This window comes from Canis lupus, chromosome 4, assembly GCF_003254725.2.
Source record: "Canis lupus dingo isolate Sandy chromosome 4, ASM325472v2, whole genome shotgun sequence".
NCBI classification, from domain to species: domain Eukaryota; kingdom Metazoa; phylum Chordata; class Mammalia; order Carnivora; family Canidae; genus Canis; species Canis lupus.
In genome coordinates, this window is record NC_064246.1 from 64,588,476 (window position 1) to 64,614,652 (window position 26,177).

At 35.3% G+C, this 26,177-nt stretch overlaps 1 protein-coding gene across 7 annotated transcripts in view; it reads right to left on the minus strand.

Moving 5' to 3' along the window:
- The window catches only part of PARP8 (poly(ADP-ribose) polymerase family member 8), a 172,531-nt gene that overhangs the window by 42,493 nt on the left and 103,861 nt on the right, over positions 1-26,177 (minus strand). For all 7 annotated transcript variants that reach the window (XR_003130912.3, XR_004814818.2, XM_025434896.3 and 4 more), the window contains 7 exons: positions 18,541-18,601; positions 18,017-18,107; positions 12,331-12,397; positions 6,379-6,504; positions 5,341-5,905; positions 3,623-3,673; positions 3,430-3,525 (listed from right to left, as the gene is read on the minus strand). Coding sequence is in view for 5 of the 7 variants with exons in the window: in XM_025434896.3 (XP_025290681.1) it covers positions 3,430-3,525; positions 3,623-3,673; positions 5,341-5,905; positions 6,379-6,504; positions 12,331-12,397; positions 18,017-18,107; positions 18,541-18,601 (1,057 nt within the window). In the remaining 2 variants the exon portion in view is untranslated. The remainder of the gene's footprint in view (positions 1-3,429; positions 3,526-3,622; positions 3,674-5,340; positions 5,906-6,378; positions 6,505-12,330; positions 12,398-18,016; positions 18,108-18,540; positions 18,602-26,177) is intronic.

The window sequence follows — 26,177 nt, forward strand, 5'->3', positions numbered from 1 at the left end:
CAGATATAAAGATGGGCCTCTGATGGGTAAACTGAGATGACCAAAGGATTCTCCTTATTCTCATCGTAACTGCACATTTCCAAGTATCATGTAACACACTTGCACAAATATTTAATACACACACACACTTGCACAAATATTTAATAAATAAATGCTGATTTAGTTAATTTGGGTTTCAGAGTAATACTGTATCTCTTTGAAGGAAGATAAAAAATAGTGTATGGGGGGCAAGAAAAACTTTTTGTTTATCTGTTTCCTATAAGCAAATAAAATAAAACCAACATATCAGACAACTTGACAAAAGATCATGATTAGAAATGATTATTATAGGTTTTTAAGAGTATAAATCTTGAAATGCAAACAAGTACTGATAAAATTGTCTCTTTCTAGGCTTTTTAATTGTCTTTTCAAATATACATTTCCAAGAACAGGACAAATTTCTCTTAAACAGTACAACAGAATCTAGCATGATGCCTTATAGTTAAGAAGCCTTCAGTAAGCAGTTATGATACAGTTTTAAAACCAGGTAGCATCAGGCTCAAAGTCCAGCTTTTACCCATATTAGCTGAGTGATGTTGAACAAATTGCTCAACCTCTTTCAATCTTAATCCCCTAATTTGTGCACCATGGGCACAAAAATACATAAATCACAAGAGTTTTGTGAAAATCAAATAAGGAAGCAATATGCAAACTATTTACTGCAGTGTCTAGCACACAGCACTCATGTCATCTGCAAATAGAGATCATTTCAGTTTTTCCTTTCTGATCTAGATATCTTCTAATATTTTTTCTTATCTAATCAGCTAAAGCCTCCAGTGCAATGTTGGTTAGAAGTGACAAGAGCATTACAAAGAATAAACTAACTTAAAAATAAGTTTATCCAAGGATGTATAAGACCTGAACGATGAAAACTACAAAATAGTGTAGAAAAAAATTTTTTTAAGATCCAAATAAATGGAAATTTTTCCTGTGTTCATGGATTTGAAGGGTTAAAATTGTTAAGGCAGCAGTACTTCTCAAATTGGCCTAGAGATTCAATGCAAACCTATAAAATTCCAACTCCCCCCCACTCTTTTATTTTTTTTTCAGAAATGAACAAACTGACCTTAGAATTCAAATAGAAGTGCAAGCGACTCTAAATAGTGAAAACAATATTATAAAAGGAAACGAAGTTGGAGGACTCACACTTCTTTCTTACAAACTTACCGCAGAGCTACAGTAATCAAGACAGTGAGGCACAGGTGCAAGGATACACATACAGGTTAGTGGAATAAAATTAAGAGTCCAATAATAAACCAATACACCTAGAGTCAAATGATTTTCAATAAGAGTGCCAAGATCAATGGAGAAAGGTGGTCTTTTCAATAAATGGTGCTGAGGCAATTGGGTATCTATATACAAAAGAATAAATTTAAAGCCTAACCCCATACACAAAAATTAACTCAAAAAGGATCAGTGAGTTAATTGTAAGACAGAAATTATAAAAATACTTAAAAGGAAATATAGGTATAAAGGTATAAATCTTTGTAACTTTGGATTAGCAATAGTTTAATTGATAAATATGGACTTCATAAAATTAAAAATTTTTGAGTGTCACAGGACACTATCAAGAAAGTGAAAAGAAAACCCATAAAACAGGAGAGAATATCTGCAAATCACATATCTAATAAAAATCTAGTATTCCGAATATATAAAGAACTCTAATAACTCATCAACAAAACAGAAATAGTCCAATTAAAAATGGGCAATGAATACAAACATTTCTCCAAAGAAGACGCACAAGTGGCCAATAAGCACATGAAAAAATGCTTAAAATCACTAATCATTAGGGAAGTGCAAATCTGAGCCATAAGGAAATACCACTTTACGTACATTCAGATGGGTATAATTGGGATGGGAAAAAAGAGAATCACAAGTGCTGGAGAATACGTGGAGAGATTGGAACCATCATGCACTGTCGATGGGAATATAAAACAGTACAGCCATTGTCAAAAAGAGTTTGGTAGTTTCTTAAACAGAGTTAACACATGTCCTGGTAATTCCTTTAAATGATGAATGGATAAATGAATGTCATATATCCATATAATACTATTACAAAAAAAGATGAATACAGGAATGATAGACACTATATGGATGAATCTTGAGAACATATATTTTTTAAAGATTTTATTTATTCATGAGAGACACACAGAGAGAGGCAGAGACACAGGCAGAGGGAGAAGCAGGCTCCATGCAGGGAGCCCGATATGGGACTTGATCCCGGAACCCCAGGATCATGCCCTGAGCTGAAGGCAGACGCTTAACCACTGAGCTACTCAGGCACCCCATTGAAGATATTATATTAAGTGAAAGAAGCCAAAAACAAAAGGCTGAATAACATAGGATTCCATTTGTATGAAATGTCCAGAATAAGCAAATTCATAGAAATAAAAAAATAAACTGATGGTTTCCAGAGAATGAGGGGAAGACAAAATTGGGAATGACTGCTAACAGTTATGGATTTCTTTTTTTCTTTTTTAAAGGATTTTATTTATTTGAGAGAGAGAGAGAGAGAGAGAGAGAGAGAAAGAGAGAGAGAGAGAGAGAGAGAGAATGCTCCCCACCGAGCAGGGAGCCTGACATGGGGCTGGATCCCAGGACCCTGAGATCAGGACCTGAGCAGAAGGCAGACACTTGAGCAATTGAGCCACCCAGGCACCCGTGTGAGGGGTTGTTTTGGAGGGTAACAGAAAGGTTCTGGAATCAGACAGTGGTACTGGTTGCACATTTATGAATACACTAAAAACTACTGAATTGTATACATTAAAATAGTGAATTGCATGGTGGTGAATTTTATCTCAATTAAAAATTGCAGGAAAACTTGAAATTGGGTGAATCCCTCCAAACTGCACATATATACACCAATTCTTATTTCTATACTCAATAATGCCCCAAACATGTCAGTGAGCTGGCATTTTTAAAAAATCTTTATTCTAATTCTCTGAATGCTACTTTATATCTCTTCTAACTTCAACCCTTTCCTCTCTAGAGTAAGCATCTTAAAATTGTGTGGTTTTGAAGAAACACTGTTCACAAGCTTATATATATACATCTATAGCTATATTTATCTCTATATCCACCTACATCTACATCAATTGATATTAACATAGATGTAAATGGATAGAGAGATACACGCAAATAGATGGATGGAAAGAGAGATGATGGATAGGCACATTTAAGAAATATTTTCCTAATATGAAACAACTTGCTCTTTCACAGACTCCTTCAGAAACAGTGATTCATTTGTCAAAATTACACCACTATGTGCATTACATAATTTGCTCATTGGAGAGCATTTACTGCTAAGTCAAGTCATTTACTTATTTATATCTTAACCCTTGTCATTTATATTCTATATTAGCATTGATAGTTCTATCAGTGAGAACTTACCCTAAGCATGGGGCCATTTTGAAACACATGTGGCTCATCACAAACCACACAGTATTCATTCAATACAGGGATCCGCTGTTCAGCAAACTCAATTGTCTGAATAAAACAATAAAGAGAAATAATTAAGCTCAGAAATTATCTGAAAACCCATTAAAAGCTAAAATCCTTCTGCAGTGGATGGCTTGGCTCATACCTGCACGAGGAAGCCGCGGTCTCGTATTGGAATGCATTTGGCACCATTTGGCTATAAAAAGCAAAGTAAAAGAAGAAAATAATTTTTTAACTCAAAGAATATATAAATTACAGATTTTGACTTTCTGCAACAGTGAATACAAGTGTGATCTAAGATGGCCTGTAATATGAATTAAATCACCGATTATGACATCAAGATTTTAGAATTTCTTTATTATACTTTCTGCCATTACTACTGCAAGCCTTGTCTAAGCTAAATGAATAGTATTCTTAATTTTTGATCTTCTAGTAAAAATGATTGGCATTTTTAAATGAGCACAAAAGCTCATTTCCTCTACTGCTTACTGTCAAATGCTCCCACCTCCTCACTTAGACTATTTTCTATCTTATTTTACAGTGAGAATTATTCCTCCAAGGATATATGAGACAGCTACTGAGGAGGCACAACACTAAACTATTGTACTGTATGAGGGTTAATCATACAGGAAGATAGTAAGGCATTTTCCTTTACAGAATATGTGAAATTATCTTTCGTAGGTGTAACTATCATGGGAAACTCTCTATGTTAACACTTTGACATTATTTCCTGTGTGTGTGTCCTTAATGCTTACTTTAGCTAGGAAATGGACTTTTAGGGATCTCCAACTAAAGTTATCAACATATTTAAGTATATTCTCTTAACACAAATATAATTTTGTGATACCACTTACAATGTAATTTTAGAAATAAAGCTATACAAGAGCAGAATAACTTTCTGAAAATATATCTCATTTTTTTTCAATTTCATCGATTGCTAAGTGTATCCATATGTATGGTTAAGAGTTACATACATGCTTACCCCAACACACACACACACACACACACATACACACATTTCCCCCCCCCAAAAAAAAGCAACATTTTTTATCAACTCTTTTATGTAATTAATATACAGAAGGTAGGTCTGTTTTCTTCATCTGAAATTGGCTCTAATTGATCACTCCAAAGATAAATTTTGTGTAAGACTGACTCCCAATAAATACCACCCAAAGGACTCAAGTTTTATCACAGTCACCTTCCAGCCCCATCTCCACCAAAAAACTTCAGGATAAAGTGATTTCAGTTTTATAAAGTAGCCACTGAGAGCAGCTTTAAGTGAAGCTCTGGGATACAGAAGGAAATGCTGCTTCTCTCTACAAGTTACGATGTTCATAGGCAAAGTGTTCCTTTGTAAGAGTAATATACATATATAATAATATAATTATTAGACTAACTCTGTCCTCCACTACCTATGTATGGAAACTAGCAAACAGATAAACCTACTTGATAAAACATTAAAATGCCATGCTCGCTTAGCAGGATAGGCTTTAGGGATCCAGGCTTTAGGGATCCAACCGACATCCATTTTTAGCAGCATTCCTGACCATGACCAGAATTTGGACTAGACCTTAAATCAATAGCTCTATTTATTTTTTTCAGAACTGAAAAGAACATTCCAGTACCAGTTGCACAGGTCTGGTCTGCTAAATCCTATCCCCAAAGAAAAAAAAAGGATACATTAAAACAACAACAAAAAAACCAAACAAAAAAACCAAAGCAAACCAAAAAAATAAAAATAAACAAACCAGAAACAAATCTTGCTTCTTTCCTCTACCAGACCTGACAACACCCACACACGCACACCCCTCTCCTGCCCCTTAGTGATCATATGGGAACTGGGGATGGAAAGGGTTTACGCACAGCAGGCTGGGAAGAGGACGACGAGGATGGTGTTAAGATACCAATAAGCCCTGAGGTAAGAGAGAGCCTCCTGCCCTCTGCGTTAGGCTCCTTGAAAAGCTCCGTCTTGGAGGACTTGGGAGCGCTGCAGTAAGACTTGCTGAGCAGCTTGTGGCTCTTCAGCCCGTACAGCTCTTCCATTCGGAGGTTACTGGAGTAGGATCTGCTTAGCAGTTTGTGGGGCTTCAAGCTGGAGCTGTGCTCGCACCGCGGATCCCCCGAACAGGACCGTGTCAACAGTTTGTGCGACTTCAGGGTGAGGCAGTCCTCGGGCTTGACAGCCGCGGGGCAGGGCCGGGTCAAGAGTTTGTGCGACTTAATGCTCGTCACGGCCTGCTCCGCCCTGGGGTCGCTGGACAGGGAGCGGCCAAAGGTCCTGTGCGACTTGGTGGCACACACGTCGTCAGCCTTGACGGTACTGGAACAAGTCCTCCGCAGCAGCTTATGCGTTTTGGAGATTCCGTCTTGCTCGGATTTCAGTTTGGATTTGCTCTTGCCGCAACCAGGGGGAGGATAACTTGGCGACCTTCAAAAGGGAACAACAATTAACAACGGGGCAGACCTGGGCGCCTCTAGCCAACTCCGCTCTGCTAGATACCCCCTCGTTTACTACAGCCCGCGCGGCTCACATAGAAACCAAAAGGTATGTGCGCCGTGATCACACGGGCTGACCTGAATTATGTGTTTCCTGCAAAGCAAAAAAAAGGATTATCAGGTTTTTGGCCCCTCCTCCCCCAGAAGTCTATGCACAACTAATCTCATAGAGACGACTCTGTGTGATCAGAAAACAAAGAATGTCATTTTAACACATTTAACTCACATTAAGAAAACAGAAACTCAGTGTAGAAATGAGTATCTTTCTATGTTTTCGATGGAATGGATAGAACTTTGTCTGTTCTTTGAAGTCATACAGAAAATAAATGGATGCCACGACTATAGGAAGAATGCTCCGAAGTACCAAAGAATCGAGAAAAGACAATGAAGTCATCTACTACCCACCTGCGCAAGGTAGAAAATAAATGCAGGGGAGATTTCACCTTCTTCTCTGACAGCTTCTTATTGTGCAGACAATTGGATTTTTCTTTGCTCTGTTTCCACTGCTGGGTAACAAATGTCTGCATGATCCTGTCAATCCAAAGTAAGTCTGTCATCACAGTTCCAAGATAATGTAATATGAGATTTCTCTACTATAGGGGGAATGTATTTATCAAAGGAAAATAAATGCACAGTAATTGGAGAGATTCTAATTGAGAGTCATACGAGATGTTTCCACATGTAGGAAAGCACCATGCAGAAAATTTCTATGACTTTACTGCATTTTGGTTAATAACTCATTAATTTCTGTGATAGGATTAATAACACAAGTGATAAAAGAATTGAAAAAATGGGGGCACCTGGGTGGCTCAGATGGTTAAGCATTTGCTTTCCGCTCAGGTCATGGTCTCGGGGTCTGGGATCTGGCCCCATGTTGGGCTCCCTGCTCAGTGAGTTGTCTGCTTCTCCCTCTCCCTCTGCCCCTTCCTCCCACTCATGCTTGTGCTTACTCTCTCTCAAACAAATAAAAAAATAAAAATCTCAAAAAAAATTATATATTATAGGATATAAGGAGATTTAGAAGGGCAGCCTTTAGGATCAACAACTTTAGCCAAAGCTCTTTAGCTGAAAGGACATTGTGAATTATTTTGTTGGTGCCAGAAACAGTTTTGAATAAAATGTTTGATAGTAATTATGATTTTATCTATTAAGATACAATTAAAGTCAATTTCTTTTCACTTGATTTGCATATGCAGTTTTCTTCATGAAAAGGGAAATAAAATGAAAGTGAAATCATTAAGTAAAAACAAACCATGTAAAACTGACTCTATGGAGAAATATGAAATCAGCAAATTTTCTTTCTCAGCACAGCCCATTCACTTTTAAATACATTGGTTTCTTAAAAATATCTGTGTCGGCTATGTTGGCGGCTGGGTGGCTCAGTCACTAAAGTGACCAACTCTTGGTTTCAGCTCAGGTCATGATCTCAGGGTCATGAAATCCAGCTGGTTGTGGCAGTGCAGAGTCGGCTTGAGATTCTCTCTCTCTCTTTCCTTCTCCCTAGGCCCCGCCCCAACCTTTTGTGCACACACGCACACCCTGTTTCTCTATAAAATAATAAATAAATCTCAAAAAAACAAAAAAATACAAATGTGTATGTCTCTAAAAACTTTTAGTTTACTATCATAAAGCAGGAATTTGGTAACTTCTGATCTCAGTATTTTCTAAGTTAAGACCACTGCACATCACTATTTTATGGCAAAGAATTCTGGAACATCAGCTGTGGACTTGAATATATGGCATTGTTTTCTGAGAAAGGTCCCAGATTGCGACAACTTCTAGGTATCTCATCTTTAAAGTGACAATGGCAGAGGGTCTGTTAAGGCTGATATTAAAGTAGATGTGAAATTTTACAATTAAACATTATTTATACAATAAATTAAACATTCTGATTTTCTTTCAAAAGTTAATTCAGCTTTGCCTGCTTTTTATGCTCTTCTCAGTTATTCCTCTTTTTTTGTAAGATTTTATTTATTTATTTATAAATAAATATGTGTGTGAGAGACACACACAGAGAGAGAGGCACAGACCCAGGCAGAGGGAGAAGCAGGCTCCATGTAGGGAGCCCGACATGGGACTTGATCCTGGGTCTCCAGGATCACACCCTGGGCTGAAGGTGGCGCTAACCTGCTAACCCACGGGGGCTGCCCTTCTCAGTTATTTCTAACACAGATTGCTTTGGGAGAAAAAAAAAATTATCAATATTTACCTTTTATAATATGCCAAGGAGTAATTTATAGAACAATTTTTTTTCTCTTTTAACTCTCAATACAGAGAGCAGGAGCCATTATTTCACACAAATAAGGTTAAAGATTGAAATCTTCCCAATTTAGCCTGGTGGAAAAACTGCAACACCTATGCTGTGCAGTCTAGACTGACCTATGTTAACCTATGCTGCTCAAAAGGGAAAGGTGGGACTCTTAGCACTAAGCACTATTCTCAAGACTATTCAGGTTCTATCAAATTAACTCAAATTACCAAAAAGTACAACCTCAGCCTTACTATTCTGACCTTTAGTCATCGAGCTTAGATGAGTTCAGAAGAAACATTCATAGAATATTTTGGGACCTTTTTAGCTACAAATGGAGAGGAAGAAGGAGATAAAACTGAAGCCAATGATGCAGGATTCCAAATTTGCAGTAAATTCGACTTCAAGCTCAGGCCAATGGAAATTTTTTATTTTTTATTTAATGCTTTATATTTGAAGATTTTTTTCACCCAAGATCTCAGCAAAATTTAAATGTAATAGTAATATTACTTTGTTTTTCCCCGTATGTAACCTGAAATCCCACTAAACACCCTGTAACACCACTAACCCTTTCCACTACGTACATTCAGATTCTTTTCCTCCTATGAAAAACTGCCATTCCTGTGCACCATTCCCTAAGAAACCTAACAAGTGCTTTTCTAATTCTTGATAGACTAATTGGGACAAAACAATAACGAGTCAATAACTAAAGCTGTTCTAACTTTCATATTGCATTAGCGTTCCACAATGTAATCTCAGCAGCTAAAACCAGTAATTCTTAAACTTGGGACACTCAGATCCCTAGATGTTCTTGAATTCAAAAAGCAGGAGTTAACTGTCCTGTAAGAAAGCTAATGTTGGGGATCCCTGGGTGGCGCAGCTGTTTGGCGCCTGCCTTTGGCCCAGGGCGCGATCCTGGAGACCCAGGATCGAATCCCACGTCAGGCTCCCGGTGCATGGAGCCTGCTTCTCCCTCTGCCTATGTCTCTGCCTCTCTCTCTCTCTCTCTGTATGACTATCATAAATAAAATAAAAAAAAAAAAAAGAAAGCTAATGTTGTGTTTAATGTCCATAGTAATGTGAAATATACATGTGGTGTAATGACCACCTCTTAATAGCAGAGGGCCACCAAGAGATTTTAGTGTTCACACTGGTGTTTCTATTATGCTGGCACTCCGAAGAGTACTACATTTGCCACTGGCTGATAATAAAAGAAGAGGAAAAAAGGCTACTGTAATCGTCATTAAACCCATCTACTTGCTGGAAACACACCAGATAAAGAATCATGGAAAAAGTTTAATGAGTGTTTCTTATTGCTGAAAACAAACGAGAGCAATAATAACAAAGAACCTAGATTCTGAGTCGGACTTCCTAACTTGCCATATGTTTCTTGAAAATAATCTCTTTATATTTCAAGTTTCTTCTTATGACTTACTATGAAGATGAGATCAGATTTTTGGAAATCATGTAATTTTAGACTAGCAGGGATCACAGGCAAGCCCAGTTATTTATAATTAAGGAAAAGCAAATTAGATTAAAATTTATCGGGAATCATTAAGAAAAAGTTCTAGTGCATATACTAAACTGGCCATAGAACTAAAATTTATCCATAGAAGTAATTAACCTTTTTAAAATGTTAAACATTTAGATGGAAATATTAACAAAATGTTATATATCCAAAGTGATTAAACAATGAATATAGAACATAGCTTTCCTTAATTTCTCAGAGTTGGAATTATACACATCATTTTTTTTTTCCAAAGCCCAAACAATAGGCTCAGACAACATTAAAGGGCAGAAAGTTATATATTTCAAGATTTCTGTTTTGTAATTCTTGTCTTGCTGGAATCAACCTCATTTAACTTTCATGACATAATTTTGTTAAGTGGCTAACAGAAGTACATAAAGTAAAACTATGGACTGTGGATGATAGTTTAGTATCAATACATATTCATCAACTCCAACAAATGTACCATTCTAGTAAGAGATATTGATAATAAGAAGGCGAGGAGATATATGGAAAATCTCTGTATCTTGTATCAGTTTTGCTGTGAACCTAAAACTTCTCTTAAAAAAAATAAAATCATTAAATTAAAAAAATTAAAAACAAAGAAGAAAATTGGGTGAGGGGGAAAAAACTACATAGGAGGGGGAATGTGCCAATGAATGGTGGTAACCAACTTGGATGGCATAACAGAGGCAGACTCTATACTTAGCTCCAAGATGTGCAAGATACTAGCTTGACACAGAAAACAAAATCCAATTTTAAAAAACAAAACCAATTCCACTGGAAAAGCACACCTAATCCTAGTACAGAAAACTGAGAAAATTTCTCTTTTGAGTCCTTATCAAGAAATAACACTGCATTCTATAATGTACTAAATATATGTTATAAATTGAATTTAGTTCTACAGATGTGCAATTTGAAACATTAAGGGCTTATTATCTAATTTTTTATGTTCACATTTAAACCCAACACTGAGAATTTGCAAGAATACTCTTTTATCTTAATTTTCTTTCAAATGTGATCCACACATAACTCACAGTTGAGCAATGTCAAATCATAAAAACTTCAAGACAATTCTAGAGCTCCATAATATGTAACCCTTAATAACACACATAAGCTTCCACCTGTATCCATAATCTCAGGTAAAATGATCATAATAAATCCCCTATTTAGTAAATGAAATAAAAAAGTTTCAAAGTACTTTCTCTTAGAACATTGCTCAATAAAGGCTAATGTCTGATACCTAATTAAAATTCATTAAAATACAGGTGAACACATGAACTCCATCATCATGGTGGGTGCAAATCATGTGTTTAAATATACAATAATCTAATGATCTGTCTTGAAAAATTTAAGTTAAGGGCAGCCCGAGTGGCTCTGTGGTTTAGCGCCGCCTTCAGCCCAGGGCCTGATCCTGGGGACCTGGGATGGAGTCCCATGTCGGGCTCCCTGCATGAAGCCTGCTTCTCCCTCTGCCTGTGTCTCTGCCTCTCCCTCTCTCTCTCTTTCATGAATAAATAAATTTAAAAAAAATCAAAAAAAGAGAAAAATTTAAGTTGAAATAAAATTTGCATATTCAGAAGAATAAATAACCCTTCAGGTATTCTCCAGTAATACAAATTCTTATAGCTGATATATAGCATGGGATTTATTAAACTTATATTTTGACTATACACTATGTTTTATTTGTTTTTATTTATGTTTGTTTGTTTTTAAAGATTTTATTTATTTGAGAGAGAACGAGCAAGAAAGAGAGAAAGTGCACAAGCAGGGGGAAGGGGCAAAGGGATAGGGAGAAGTAGATTCACCGCTAAGCAGGGGAGCCTGACGTGGGGCTCAATCCCAGGACCCCAAGATCATGACCTGATCTGAAAGCAGATACTTAACTGGCAGAGCCACCCAGGCGCCCTGCTACTATGTTTTAAAAGTCATTTTGACCACGGTAGTAATTTTATGTTTATAAAATATAAACCCATCCATTGAATTAGTCAAGATCTAACAAGGAAATAAAGGGTTTATTTTTAAAAAAGAATTGATTGTTTGAAGAGTGTAGGTATAGAAGCTAAGCACAGTGCAGTTGCCCAGGGCCAATGGCTGCTAACTGTTACCATGTCTAGGCTCCAAGGGACAAGCAGAGGGAAACCGTAATGGAGCCCAGTAAGAGAGAGAGTCCTGCAAATGCTGTGGCCTAGAGCAGAAAAGAGAGCTTCAGTTGAAGAACTAGTTAACTCAAGGTGACCTCTTAGGGTGGAAGCCAAAGACAATAAATACTCCCTTCTTAACACTGCTTCCTCCTCTGTTGGTCACACGAGACACAGTGACACGTTAGAAGCTATACCCACCATATCAGCTCCACAGGTGAGGGCAGAGTTTTGGAAGGAGGAGAGTGGATCCGGGCAGGCAAATAAAAAGAATGCAGCCTGGTCTAGATGTGAACTCTGCCAGCTAAATTACTGATGCAGCTCTTGGCATCGCATGAGTTCCTCTCCTGAGGCACTCACTTTAAAAGCTCTTATTGAACAAGAATGGGGGAGGGAAGTGAGCAAAGCAATAAATCCATTCTCTTTAATAGAAGTTTATTTTTTATTCTTGGGAAACTTACTTTTTTAGCTGATGTCCCAATCCAAATCGCTCTTTTGTAGAAATCTGAAAGACATCAACAGTGGGCACTGCAAAGGAAAATATAATGAGTTAAAATGTTGAGCTGAAACTTAACCATAGCCAAGAAAAAGAATGAAAAGTATTATAAATGATACACTCTAATATGTACATATACATAATTATACATTTATGCTATATAATACATAAGATTATATTTATACACATATTCATACTTAAAAACAGTGTACATACAGTCCTATACATTGCTATTTATGCATAATATATATGGATTTGGAGATCATTCTTGGTCATTGTATATCATACACTAATGTATAATATATGTGTACATAAATATATAGTATGTAAAATAAAGAATTGCCAAAAAATATGTAAGTGTAAATAGCACTGTGTAGGACAGTTTGTACAGGATTCTTCAAGTGAAAGAAAGAAATGTTTAAATAAACATGCACCTTTTTCTTCTTTTGCAATTAAACAATGGATGATGAGGTATAACAGACTTACCTTTCACTGGGTAGCCTGATGTCATGTAGTTTTACCAGATATATGCATTTCTGTAAGCTAATAACTATGATGTTTATGAATTTAATAATCTCTCAAAAAAGGTCACTCATCATTCATTATTCACAGGGTTATTAAAGAATATCCTTCTGAGTGTCCACCGTGCCAGCTACAATAGATAGAATGGCAAATACACACACACACACACACACACACACACACACACAAATATTCTTGTTATCATAAAGCCTTGGTCCAGTGGAAAATACAAACAAAAACTAGACAGATACAAAATGCCACATGGTGGTAAAGGTTCTGGAGAAAAATAAAGGGAAAGGGTCTTGGAGTAAAGGGTACATGGGCATAGTAGGTTCCAGCACTAGATAGTATGGCAGGAAGAAAAGTGTCCTATCAGAGGAAACCAGGAGGGCACAGCCGCTGAGGAAAAAAAGTGCTTCAGTATTCTACGAACAGTAAGGAGATCCGTGGAGCTACGGAGGAGTGAGCAAATTATCATTTTAGGAGACGAAATCTGAGAAGGACCTTGGGATCTCTATGAAAAACAAGGGTAGAAGTAGGAAAATCACTCAGGAACTTAGTAAAGAAATTGGAAAGAGATACTGTCGTCTGGACCTATGGAGATGGTGAACTGTCTTGCTAATAGGACATTCTCAGACCACACATGCTCCACAATGGAAACCAAATTGGTATCCCCAAATTCCTCACCTCCTGTGTTGGCCATTACTCTGGGACACAAATACTCCACTGATCAAAGAAAATTGGTGTTAGTATCATCAATCGGTTCCTTTTCCAAAAGCATTCTAATCCTTATATACAGACTGAGGAACAGAGTGGACACTGCTCAAATCCTACTTGTCCCAAACCCAGGCTACAGAAATTAAAAAACAAATAAAGAATCCTAACATCTTGAAAATTCGGCAGAATTATTTTTTTAAGAAAAAGATGACAACATTGGAACATGCTGTGCTCTCTCTTTAAAGACTGAAGAAGACACAATCCCTTCTCAGGCAGATGGAAAAAGTGACAGGGGAGATGGAGGCAGAGAAACAAAAGGGATCTGGTTTAAAAAAAATGCAGAAAATTCCAAAATGCACTAGAAAAACTGAAACTGTCACTGGAAATAAATGTATAAATGCACAGAGAAAGAGATAATAGACACAAATGTTTACCCAGGATATATATATAGTATTCCTACAAATTAATGATGCATGTTTACCCAGAATATACAAATCATTCCTACAAATTAATGATGCAAAGATAAAACTTATTTATACTATGAATGACTAGAAAATAAATGTCAATATTTTACTAAAATAATAAATCTCCTAGGTAAACTTAAGTTACAAACACTGACTCAACTAGTAGTATAAAATCTGGATGACCCAAATTTTAGAATATACCGAAAGAGGTAACAAGATGTTCCAAAACTGTTCCAAGATTCAAGTGAAAGAACATATATTGCTATTAAATTAATGCAATTATTACTATTAGCTGCATTAAATGTATACAGAAAATGTTAATAATCAATGAAACTGGAAGCAGAGTGTACAGCAATTTTTCCGTAAATCTAGAAATGTTTTAGATTAATTTTTATAATTTTTGGGGGGAGGGGGAGGAGAGAGAGAATCTCAAGCAGACTCCATACTCAGTGCAGAGCCCAACGTGTGGCTTAATCTCACCACCCTGCGATCATGACCTGAGCTGAAATCAAGAGTTGAATGCTTAACCAACTGAGCCACTCAGTCACTCCAATTCTTATAATTTTTTTAAAGTAATAGCTTTCTGATAAATAATAATCAGTTAGAAAATAAACTGGAATACAAAAATCCTAAACTGAAATACAAAAGTCCCATTAACAAACAAATAGCAAACAAGTACTCATGAATAAATTTAGCTAAAATTACTGACCTAAGGCAGAAAAAAACATAGAACTGTACTGATCAATATAACTAAAAGCAATGAACAAATTTTCCTTTAAAGGAAAAGTGAATATAAAAATGTCTGTTCTTCCTAAATCTATTTAAAAGTTACCTTAAAATAACCACATAACTCCCTACAAGTTTTCATTTTTAGGGACAAGAGAACAAGGAAGAACTTGACAGAATGCACTAGAGAAATATTTTCATATTTTAAAAAAGGTGAAAGTTATTCAATTTTTCCTTGTCTTTCATATAAAGTAGGTTGGGAAGGCAGTCAGTGAGGGCTGTTTAAGATATGTGGAAATGATTCTAACACTGGCCATGTACATGCAGAGGTACCAATGATGAGATGATGTGCACATAAAAACATGTTTAATAATGTTGGTTGGTTGTCACTTTAAACTAAAAGCAGCCTTGCCCTTCAGATCAGAAACTAGACTTATACACCAGCAATTCTGAAAAAAAAAATACATAAGAATTATCATGTCTTTTTATTTAAAGTGTATTTCTTCATGTACAATGAAAATAATCCCTATCTTCTATATTAAAGTGGATAAGGAGGTACATTTCTTTAATTCTTATCATTCCTGTTCACTTATAGATATTTTGTCAGATTAGTCCCGGCCAAATATTACAGCTCAAATAAGTATTAATCATATATTTCAAAAACCTAGCAATGGAAAAAAAAAAAATTAAAAAAAAAAAAAAAAAAAAAAAAACCTAGCAATGAATGCTTTCAAAAATAATTGTTAACTAGGTCAGTCTAAACCTTGGATTAGTCATAAAACTTGCTTGAAGTAAATGAAGACTGAAGTGTACCAATCGAAAATAAATACGTGGAAGATAATATCAAGGAAAAGGAGGAAAAACCAGCCCAATAAATATACATAACAAAACATAAGCAACACCAAAATAGATGTTTTACAAATGAACAAAATTAAAACACTTCAGACACAAACTAGCAGAAGTCTCCAAAGTATTTTTACCTTTTTGTGGGGGAACTATTATGATTCCATAAACTTACTTACACTTGGTCAAATTTATCTCATTCACAAAATAGTCACTCTTATGTATGGAAAAAAAGAACCATAATCCTCATGTTTCTTTGGGTTATAAACTATTAAATAGGCAAATGAACTAATAGAAATGAAAACAGAAGAACTAAATTATGGGTAAGTTTTAACATCAAAGAAGGTGAACAATAAAATCAAATAAACATGAATTAGAATACAGTTGTTAGAACATTTATAAAACCATGCAAATATAACAAATCTTTAAAGAGACACTGAGAAGGAAAATTTCTGCCTAAAATTCGAAATTATATTTAAAAAATGAGTAACAGTCATAAGATTACATAAAAGCATGCCACATTCTCATCTCACACAGATGGAGTGGAGTAAGTAGAGATGAATTGACCCAATTTTGCCCCTAACCCTGATAATTAAAAAGAAAGTCCAGACATAAGAGCTGCTTTTTCTTTTAACCACTAACAGAATAAAATTGAATGATCACGTATCAAATCTCTAAGGAAAGAAAAAAAATTAGCCATACAGCAGAGTATCTGGGGAAGGAGCAAAAATATATACCTAAAACCTGAAATATTGTGCAGATATTACAAATTATTCCATTCTAGAATATTTAATGACTTAACGACAGTCTCATGACATAATATTATGGTGCATAACTATACAATTCAATGTCAACTTTATGAAAATGAGCCATGTGTGCACAGAAAAGAGAAACACTAAACTATTATAGGTTTCTCACTATAGAGGGATTATGAGTAATTCTTTTTCTTCTCCATTACATTTCTATCCATTTGAAATAATCACAATAAAAATTTAGTTGTCTTTGCCTGGCATTAAGTCATATCATGTTGTTTATGTTAAGAGTTGATTATTTAAGTAGAAATCATTCTACAAAAATAGAAAAGAGGTGACTCAATGGAAACTTTTTCAAAATGAGAGATTTTCCTATGTATTTCATAAACTTGGAAGGTCAGGAATATTTCTTGTGTAAAAACTAATAGTCGATGTAACTTCCTTAATATGCCTATAAAGAAAAACATACTAAAATCAGAGTACAGAGAGCTCTATAGAGCACAAAGAATGTGTGAAGATAGCTATGACTTCAAGAGGTGTTATCTATGTCTACATCTCTTGATTCTGGGTGGGTTTTTCAACCACTTTGAACAATACAATACTATGGAAGATTCACTGGGCCGTTTTCCAGATGGCATCCACAGCCTGTCTCTTGGAACGCTTGCCTTCAGCCCTCAGTCACCATGCTACAAGAAGCCTGAACCACATGAAGAAGCCATGTGTAAAGTCAACACTCAAGTCAAGAGGCTGCAGCTGAGCTCCAAGATGGCATATACATCAACTGTGAGATATCTCAAAGTCCAGCATCATGAGCATCCAGCCTAGTAGCGGCTTTAAAAAACATAAGCTCCACCTACCATCTGACTTCAAAGGCATGGCAAGAACTCCAAGCAAGAACTCAGTTGAGCTCAAAGAATAGTGAGAGATGGTAGGTTGTTTTAAGCCACTAAGTTTTGGGGTGGTTTGTTATTTAGAAGTATATAGCTAGAGCAACATGAGTAGATACAGTTTGTGGGGGGGGGCTGGGGGATGTATGTGTGCGCATGTGCACAAGCATGTACATGTGTATTTGGTAGGGGAAAATATCTTAATCCAGTAAGTCTTGGGAAGATTAAATAAGAGCGTACTTTGTTGTAAATAGTTATCACTTGAGATATAGTAAAATCATCCTTTAAGATGGTGGAAAACGAAAATATTACGAAGATCTCCATTTTCAAAAATATAACTATGTTATATTTATAGTTAGGCTAAATTCATCAGTAATCAAAGGAGGGAGAAGTAAACATTAAAATTAAATCTCAGAATCAGAGACATAAATAATTAAATCTAAGGGTAACCCAAAAGATACTTGCTGAGCTTCTACTATATGCAAAGTTCTCTTGTAGGTTTTATTCTGCTTGTTTCACATCAACTTGTCAACTTCTGAAATCTATACAATCTAATCCTGTAGGTTTCTGTTTCCCTAAGTTATATTGACAATAAACCATCTTTGTAAGGATGCCAGTATATTTAAATACCATTATCAAGATAGCTGCAATTATGCTCAGAATTACCAAATGAACATTTTGTTTAATGCACAATGCACAATTAATTCATATTCAAAATAACAAACAGAAATAAAACTAACCTGGGCCATTTAAATACTGTGTTAGTGAGCAGTGTAGTCGGACAATTATAGGTTCTGTTCGAATCACTTCCCAAGCCACAGCAATCTCCTCCTGTGCAAATATATTAAAAGATGAGCCATCTTTTAGCATTCTTGACTTTTTTTCCAAAATGAAAAAAATTCTAAATTTATTTTAAAGAAATACATAAATCAATAAGGCTCACAAAAATTACCTCAAGATCTATTGGTTTGGAAAAGAATGTCAAAGCATTCTCAGTTTTTGCCTTCTACATAGGAAAATTAAAGTGAAAATTTAAGAAATAACGAAGTACTATAATAAGAGCCCATAAACTTCAAAATATATTAAAAGAACCAATGTAAAAATACATATATAAAATTTGTTTCTTCAACCATAGCATTTCTAATCAATGTAACAAAATCAGTATGTTACTAATAACATAAAAGAAACAAATATTTAATTTTTTCCAACAATAAAAATAAATGTTTTTGAATGTACCAATCACATTGTGTAAATTGATACTTACATCCAGAAAGCTAACATCAATATGCAGATCAATATCTACATCATCAATGGCTCCATATTCCCTGAAAGCAAAGATTAACACTTATTTTTCCATTTTCCTTAAAAGATAATGTGTGCTAGTTTAAGTCAAAGATTCAATTACTAACTCTTATCCCTGACCTCTACAGAGCTCAGAAGTGACTGGTGACTTGAATTAACTAACCCCATGTAGTGGATTTTCATCTTCTGTGACTTTTTTATCATCTAGACATCTATTTTTATATACATGCATTTGCATACATAAATTCAAGAATTGTTTACTTCATAGTCTCAAACATCCCCAGTTCTCTGTGGCAAATTCAACCATCTTCTCATATGATCACTTGGTTTTCATTGCGCTCTCTGAAGAGGAAGAGCTGCTTTCAAAGGGCAAGAGAAGGAGTTTCCAACATGAGGAAGGGGTGGGGAAATAATTCACTGTCAAAATGATGTGCCCATGACTTCCCTTCCATGGTAAACATTACTGGTTCTGAACCGGATCCATGTGCTCTGCCACTTAAATGTCATTGTGTTTTGATAGGCAGCTCTAAAAGTCTGTTATATCAAAATTAAAACAAATCACAACAGTATGTGCCACATGAAGACATTCTAAAAACCAACTTTTCTCCAGCCCAGATGGTGTCATAAACCAATATACTTTTTAAAAGTTAATGAAAGAATACAAAAACAACAGTTTTCCCATATTCTCTATTTACACATATCTATATTTTTTATATTTTTATAAAATTATGAACTGACAAATGCTATCCACGGTGAGGGATACAATTATAGAGATAACTGAAATGATAAAAGTTAACTGCCAACATTCATTAAGTCTGAGCCAGAAGTTATTTTAAGAATTTTACACACACATAATCATAGTTACTATAGGTACCACTACCACTTTAATTTTTATATGCATTCACTGAAGCCCAGAGTAATAAAGTAACTTACTCATTATCACTCTGTAGCAGTCAAGATTTAAACACACACACACACACACACACACACACACACACATCCTATTTATTTACGCAGGCGATTAATCGGTTCAACATACAATTAACTACCATTTTGCAGGAAACCAGGTCAAACATTAATGGATGGTCTCATTAGGTTCTCGTCAGAGCCTTATGACAAGGATACTATTACCACCCTCACTCGCAAACGAGGAAACTAAAGTTTAGAGAATTGTAATAGGATGCCAAAGAGTCGATAAGTCAGTAGGGAAGTCAGGCATTGAACTCCTGTTCAATTTCTTGTGTGTAGGACAGTATCTGGCACATAGTCCTCAAAGACAATTTCTGTGTGCTACGTAGTCAAGTAATGCTATATCATACAAAACTGTGGCAATTGCAAAGGATTCAGAAAGCCACCTTTGATGATTAAATTGTTTTATGTAATTTGATGAAGGAATGAAGGGGTTTTTGGAGTTTTAATGTCTATGAAACACAAAAAAGCAGCATGTTAGAATAGAGAACTCAGCCTTTGTGTTTTTTTCCACAGTCCCCTTAAAATATATATATAAACAGGGCTCCCTGCTCAGGAGGAAGTCTGCTTGTCCCTCTCCCTCTGCCCCTCCCCCCTCTAATGCACTCTTCCTCTCTCTCTTGAATAGATAAAAATCTTTTAAAAATTTTTTAAAAATTTAAAGGAGCACCTGTGTGGCTCAGGTGGTTAAGTGTTTTCCTTTGGCTCAGGTCGTAATGATCCCAGGGTCCTGAGATGGAGCCCTACATCAGGCTCCCTGCTCAGCAGGGAGTCTGCTTCTTCCTCTGCCTCTGCCCCTCCCCCCTGCTTGTGCTCTTTCCTTCTCTCAAATGAATAGATACAAATCTTTTTTAAAAACTTTAAAAAATACATGCATCAAAACACTGACCAATCTTCACTATTTATGAAATCGTACTTTTTATTCTTTGATGGTAATATTCTTAGATTATATGAAGAAGAACAGGAATAAAAATTATCCACAAAGAACTGATTTTTTAAAAACACTGCATGTCTCAAAACATCTGTGTTATTCATAAAGGGTAAGAACACTTATAACCTTATGCAAATTTAGACATGATATGATATGCAAATTTAGATATAAGAATATGCCAATTTATTTACGAAATTATACAGACACTGTGCCAAGAATAAGGACCAGGCAAATAAACCATCTCTTTTATGCCTCCGGTGCAGGGGTCAGCAAGATTTTCCTGTAAAGGTCAAGATAGTATTTTATCCTTTTCAGGCCTTTTCTGGTTTCTGTCACATCTTCCTCTGTTTTTGTTTTTCTTGAATCCCTTTTAAAAAAGCAAACACTATCTGTATCTCAGAGGCTGTTCAAAAATGGTCCCCATGACCCAGTGATCAAAATTGGCTGATCTTGAACATCAGCAAATTTGATCTTGAACATCAGCAAATTATTCATAAATATAAAAGTCAAACATCTTTTGTGTTAGGCAAATTAAAAGAAAGAACCACTAATTGTAATGATGAGGATTGATTACTAATGATGTTCAATAGACATTTAAGTGGGGTGAAAATTGTAACAAATACGTGTAGACTTCTGTGTAGAAGGATGTTGGTGAGTGCAGAAATTGGGGACAGAAATGAATGTTAAATAATAAGGAAATACTTAAGTAAACTATAGTACACTTCTACAATAAATTTTTTTTTTACCCATTACTAAAGAAGTTGATATAAAAATATTTACTATCCCGAGGGATATGTTCCAAAATACACTGTTTGGAGCAAGCAGAGTACCAAAAATGTATGGAAACTGAAATGCTCTTTTTAAATAAAATAGAAATAGAAAAACCAAAAAAGCTTTTTCTAAAGTACTTATTTATTAACTATAGATTGTGGGTAAAACTCTTTTTACAAAAAAATGTTATGTGTTTTCTAAAAACATATCTACTTTTTCTGATTACAAAGGTAATATAAGCTTATTTTATAAAATGTCAGAAACAGAAAAAAACACAAAAAGCAACTTGTATCACTCAGAGAGAATTATCTTTGCTTATATTTCATTCCATGTGTGTGTGTGTATATATATATATATGTATATATATAAAGAAAATATGGTATATAAAATTTTTGTCCTGCTCTTTCACTTCTTCTAAAATGAGTATTTTTCTATATTACTAAATATTCTTCAAAATCATAGATTTAAATGGTTTTACTTGTATAAATATAATCAATATTTAATAATATAACAATTATACAATTATTAGGTTGCTGTTGATTCTTTTTACACTGTAAATATTGATAAAAAGGTCTCTGGATAAAAAATCTATGTGCATCTGTCTTCTCATAGAATAATTTCTACTAGAATTACTGCATGAAATAAATAATATAATTATATTCGGGAGTCTTAATATATGTTATTCAATTACCATTTTAAAAGGTTATGACCATTTCTTATCATACCAGCCAGGTTATCACAGTGACCACTTCCCATATCCCCATCATTACCCAGCACTCGTTTCCACCTGGTCATTGCCAGTTTCACAAGGGAGAATAATTTTTGTTTGGATTTAGTTAAAATGGCAAGACTTTGGTGCAATCAGAGGCAGAGAGAAGGAAATCAGAGACAACAAAAATCAGTAAGAACCTTACCCACAGCTGTTTTGTTCAGAGTTTCTCAGATTACTTCAACAGAATTTATCATAAAGTTACAATCAGAAAGTGACATGTATTCTTTTAAAACTTTTAACATGTGAATTTTAAGGTATTCTTTATAATTTCTTCAACACTTTTGTGTCAAATTTCTAATACTATCAATTTATTTCAACAACAACAACAACGACAAGGAAATAAAGATTTACGTGCTCTACCCACCACAGCAGAGCACAAAGAACACAAATACAAAATTTTAAGGAGGGGAGGCATTAAAGGTTTGTAATTAACTGGATTCTGCAGGTGTAGATCTGTAAATAGTTACACTTTTTGTTTTTATGTCACACTTCAAAGAATTCACAACAGCGCTGCGTATATGCAAACCAATTTCCGTTGTGATGCCCTTTTTATATAATGCCAGTAATTTCACATTTCCCACTGCGAGATTACAAAGCGTGATTACAGTTTGTCCAGATGCAGCGACCCAGTCATCAGGATTGCTTCTATATCTGAATAACTTTCAGTTGCCCCGGATCTCATGAATAGCAAATGCAGAATCAAGTCAAAAGCCTGAAATATGAATGCAACTTGAATTGTGAAGCCAGATATCTGATTGTGTCCTGAATGCTGTATTGGGCTTATAATAACTCAAAATAATTTCATGCACTGACTATATTTATTCACTGTGAAAAGACTGCATCAAATTGAACCTGAGTACTTTTTCAAGATAAGGGGAACAACATAGAAATGATCTGATGTAGTTGTTACACCCTGGAACTGACAAAGGACGGCCTGACAAATTTTCTTCCAGACATCTGAGCTACTGTTTGAATCAATATATCTTAAAATTTGGTCATTTGATTTTGGATATTTATGCGTGACCTAGTTCATTTAATAGCATATGTATGAAATGTATTTTTCTATGAACATGTATTTTTGAGGGTACTATGTGTTAGGAGTCTTGGCAATTTTTTTCTCCTATTTTTTAATGGAATTAATCAAGATAACATCCTCATTAATGAGACACAACGTCAATACTCTCAGTATAGTAAATGTTAACCCATCTCTGCTGGTCCTCCTTTCTCTATAAAACTACAGCTTATTTGTTATACTGTTGTGATGTTTTATAACACTACCTGATGAAAATCAGCAATGACTGTACTGGTTATAAAAATATTTTTAGATACCTAGCCTTCTCTTATTAGCTGTCAAGGAAATTACACATACAGACATATACATGAAACTCTACCATAGGTTACAGGGAAATAAAATTATTGCTACTTAGTTATTTCTTGTATTCAGTGACTGGTCAGTTATATTTTGAGAAGAAATCTATTTTGTGAGGAAACAGACACTTTCTATGACACCTGAAACTCAACAGCTTGCCTGTCTATCTCTGCATGCCTACTCAATGTGTGTTTTTTGCTCAGTGTGGGAGAGATGTTAGTGAATGGGCCAAGAATTATGCAAACTCAGTATTCAGAAAGAAATCTTGGTAGATTAAAGCACTGGCAACACTGTATCCAAAGTGCTCTGAAGTTTCTCGAAAAGGCAACAGGACTGAGAAGAATTTAAAAAAGGAGATCCAGATAAAAAAGGAAGCCCATATCAAATGACAGTGTATAAGAGGTACGGTCGCTACAACTTCCCCTCCGTTGAAAAAATCCTGGGTTTTGCTTGAAGAAAGAACAGACACTGGGAACAGGGGTGACTGTCTGGGATCTGACATTCTGAAGCTTTCATCTAGATTATGGGCCAGTGTTTTTGGAGAACTGTCTCCCTTTTGTTTCTTCTATGTGCTTCCTGTCATCACTTTCCCTTGGTTTTGAGTCAGACCATTTTTCTGTAGGCTCTAGAAGCAGGAGTGGGAGAATCAATATGCGGGAAAGGGCACTACAAATATCTAGCTCCAGATTTTTTGATGAATGACATACTTCAATGGATGCTGAGTTATGTTGGACTAACAAAATTCTTCAAATCTCAGTGGTTTAACACATAAAAGGATCTATATCTCACTACCACAACATATTTACTAAGGACTCAAAGAGCGGGAGGGGAGATGCTACTCACTGTGTTCCCTAAGAACCCAGTCTGATGGAGTCCAGCAGCAACAGGAGCTCATGTCCTAGTACTTACACTTACATTTCACTGGCCAAAATTAGCTGTGTCCACTCATGACATTAAAAGGGGCAGGGAAATAAAATGCTGCCATATGCCAGAGGACAGGAGCCAGAAGATCTGGAAGTGGTCCTACTGTCACTACAAACAAAAATACAGAAATCCAGAAAAGTGGTCCATGCGGACTTTTGTGGCTTTTCCCCCTTTCCCTTCCCTCCCTTGTCCTTTCTCTTTCTCTCTCTCCTTCCATTCCTTCCTCTTTCTCACTCACTCTCTCTTTCTCTCTCTCTCAAGGTTTGTGGGCCTGAAAATAGTAGCATAACTTCCTCAACCTTAAAAACTCTTCAGTATGCCCTGTCCTTCAGAACATCAACTCCAAAGAGGCCCTATTATAATTGTCCATCTACAAAAGGTGATCAAAGTACAGAAGAGTCATAATTATGCAATCTTCCAACCTTCATTAAGCATTAGTCACAATAAAAAGACTAGAATATTACTCATACAACTTCAACTTTTAAAACAGAAGATGGTATGATCACAGAGCAAAGGTTATTTCACATAGGCTAGAAGTTTGAAACATCACAAGCAAATTGTCAGAATCATTTCATTCACGACCAAATGAATCTTTTGTGACTTGTAATTCCCCATATCTTCCTAAAACTATGAACCTCATATTGTTTTTGCATGACACTGGTGAAATTTTTTTGTTGTTGTTGTTAAATACATGATTCTGGGAGAAAACTTATAATGAAAAACATAAAATATCCTCAGTTTGCTGCATATCTTGATTCAAGACAAGACATATTCATTCAGACTGACAAACTGATGGTTTATCATGTTTCTCCAGAGACCTAACTCACTTCCAACATAAGAGCCTATGAATTGGAACCGTCATCAATGTTTATAACTATGGTTCAATACAGCCAGGATTCTGCTTTTGAATAATGTGGCCATGTAGAGCTGAAATTACCTACCTCAGTAATAAACTGGTCATTAGTTCCTGTTTCTATATCCTCTTTCAACCTACTTTAAGAGGTTTTATCACAAGTGAGGCACTGCCAGTTATTTTCATCTCTTACAGAGAACTTAGATGTGGTTAACTGACTTTCTCATTTAGACGTCACATAAAAAAAAATGACACCAAATAGCCTATTATGCATATTGAGGTACTTTTGTTCTTCAAACTCCATTAAGTTCTTATAAACCTCAATTAAGCAAAAGAACAGCTAATTAGAACAGTCTGTTTTCAACAGGCTTATAACTTTGCAAGGAAGAAGATCCCAAGACCTTATGCCTAACTACTCCTGTTGCTATGGGCCCAAGCCTCAGTATTTGATACTAAGCATTAAGTTCATTCGTATATTTTCCAAGTAAATCAGGCTAGTCCTGGTGTGATTCATACCTTATACCATGAGGCCTCTGGGAGGTTATTTATTCTAGAGACATCCTCTGTAGCTATAGAAACTCTAGAGCAGGCAAGAACATGGCTTATAAAGATTTAAACTGAATCAAAACTTCTAAGTGAAATAGAGAAGGAGAAAAAAAATCCAAGCCACTTATGACTTTAGATACTTCATTTGAATGAAATTTCAAATATTTATCTAATTTTAAGAATTGGTAAATTATCAATTTTATTAATAATGGAAAATACTGATAGAGATGATCACTGGTATGTAATAAATTCTTGAAGAAACAAAAAAAAGTGTAATTAGAGCTTAGCATGGAAATATGTATTTAAGAAAAATCCTTAACTATAAAAGCAATCAACATGTGCTAAGGTAATCCCCTAAAACAGGTATCTCAAAGGAAAAGAAGATTATATGTTGTACTGTATGATTAATTGCATCCCAGACTTATTTTTTTAGTGGGGGAGGGGATTAAATCACTGTGATCAAA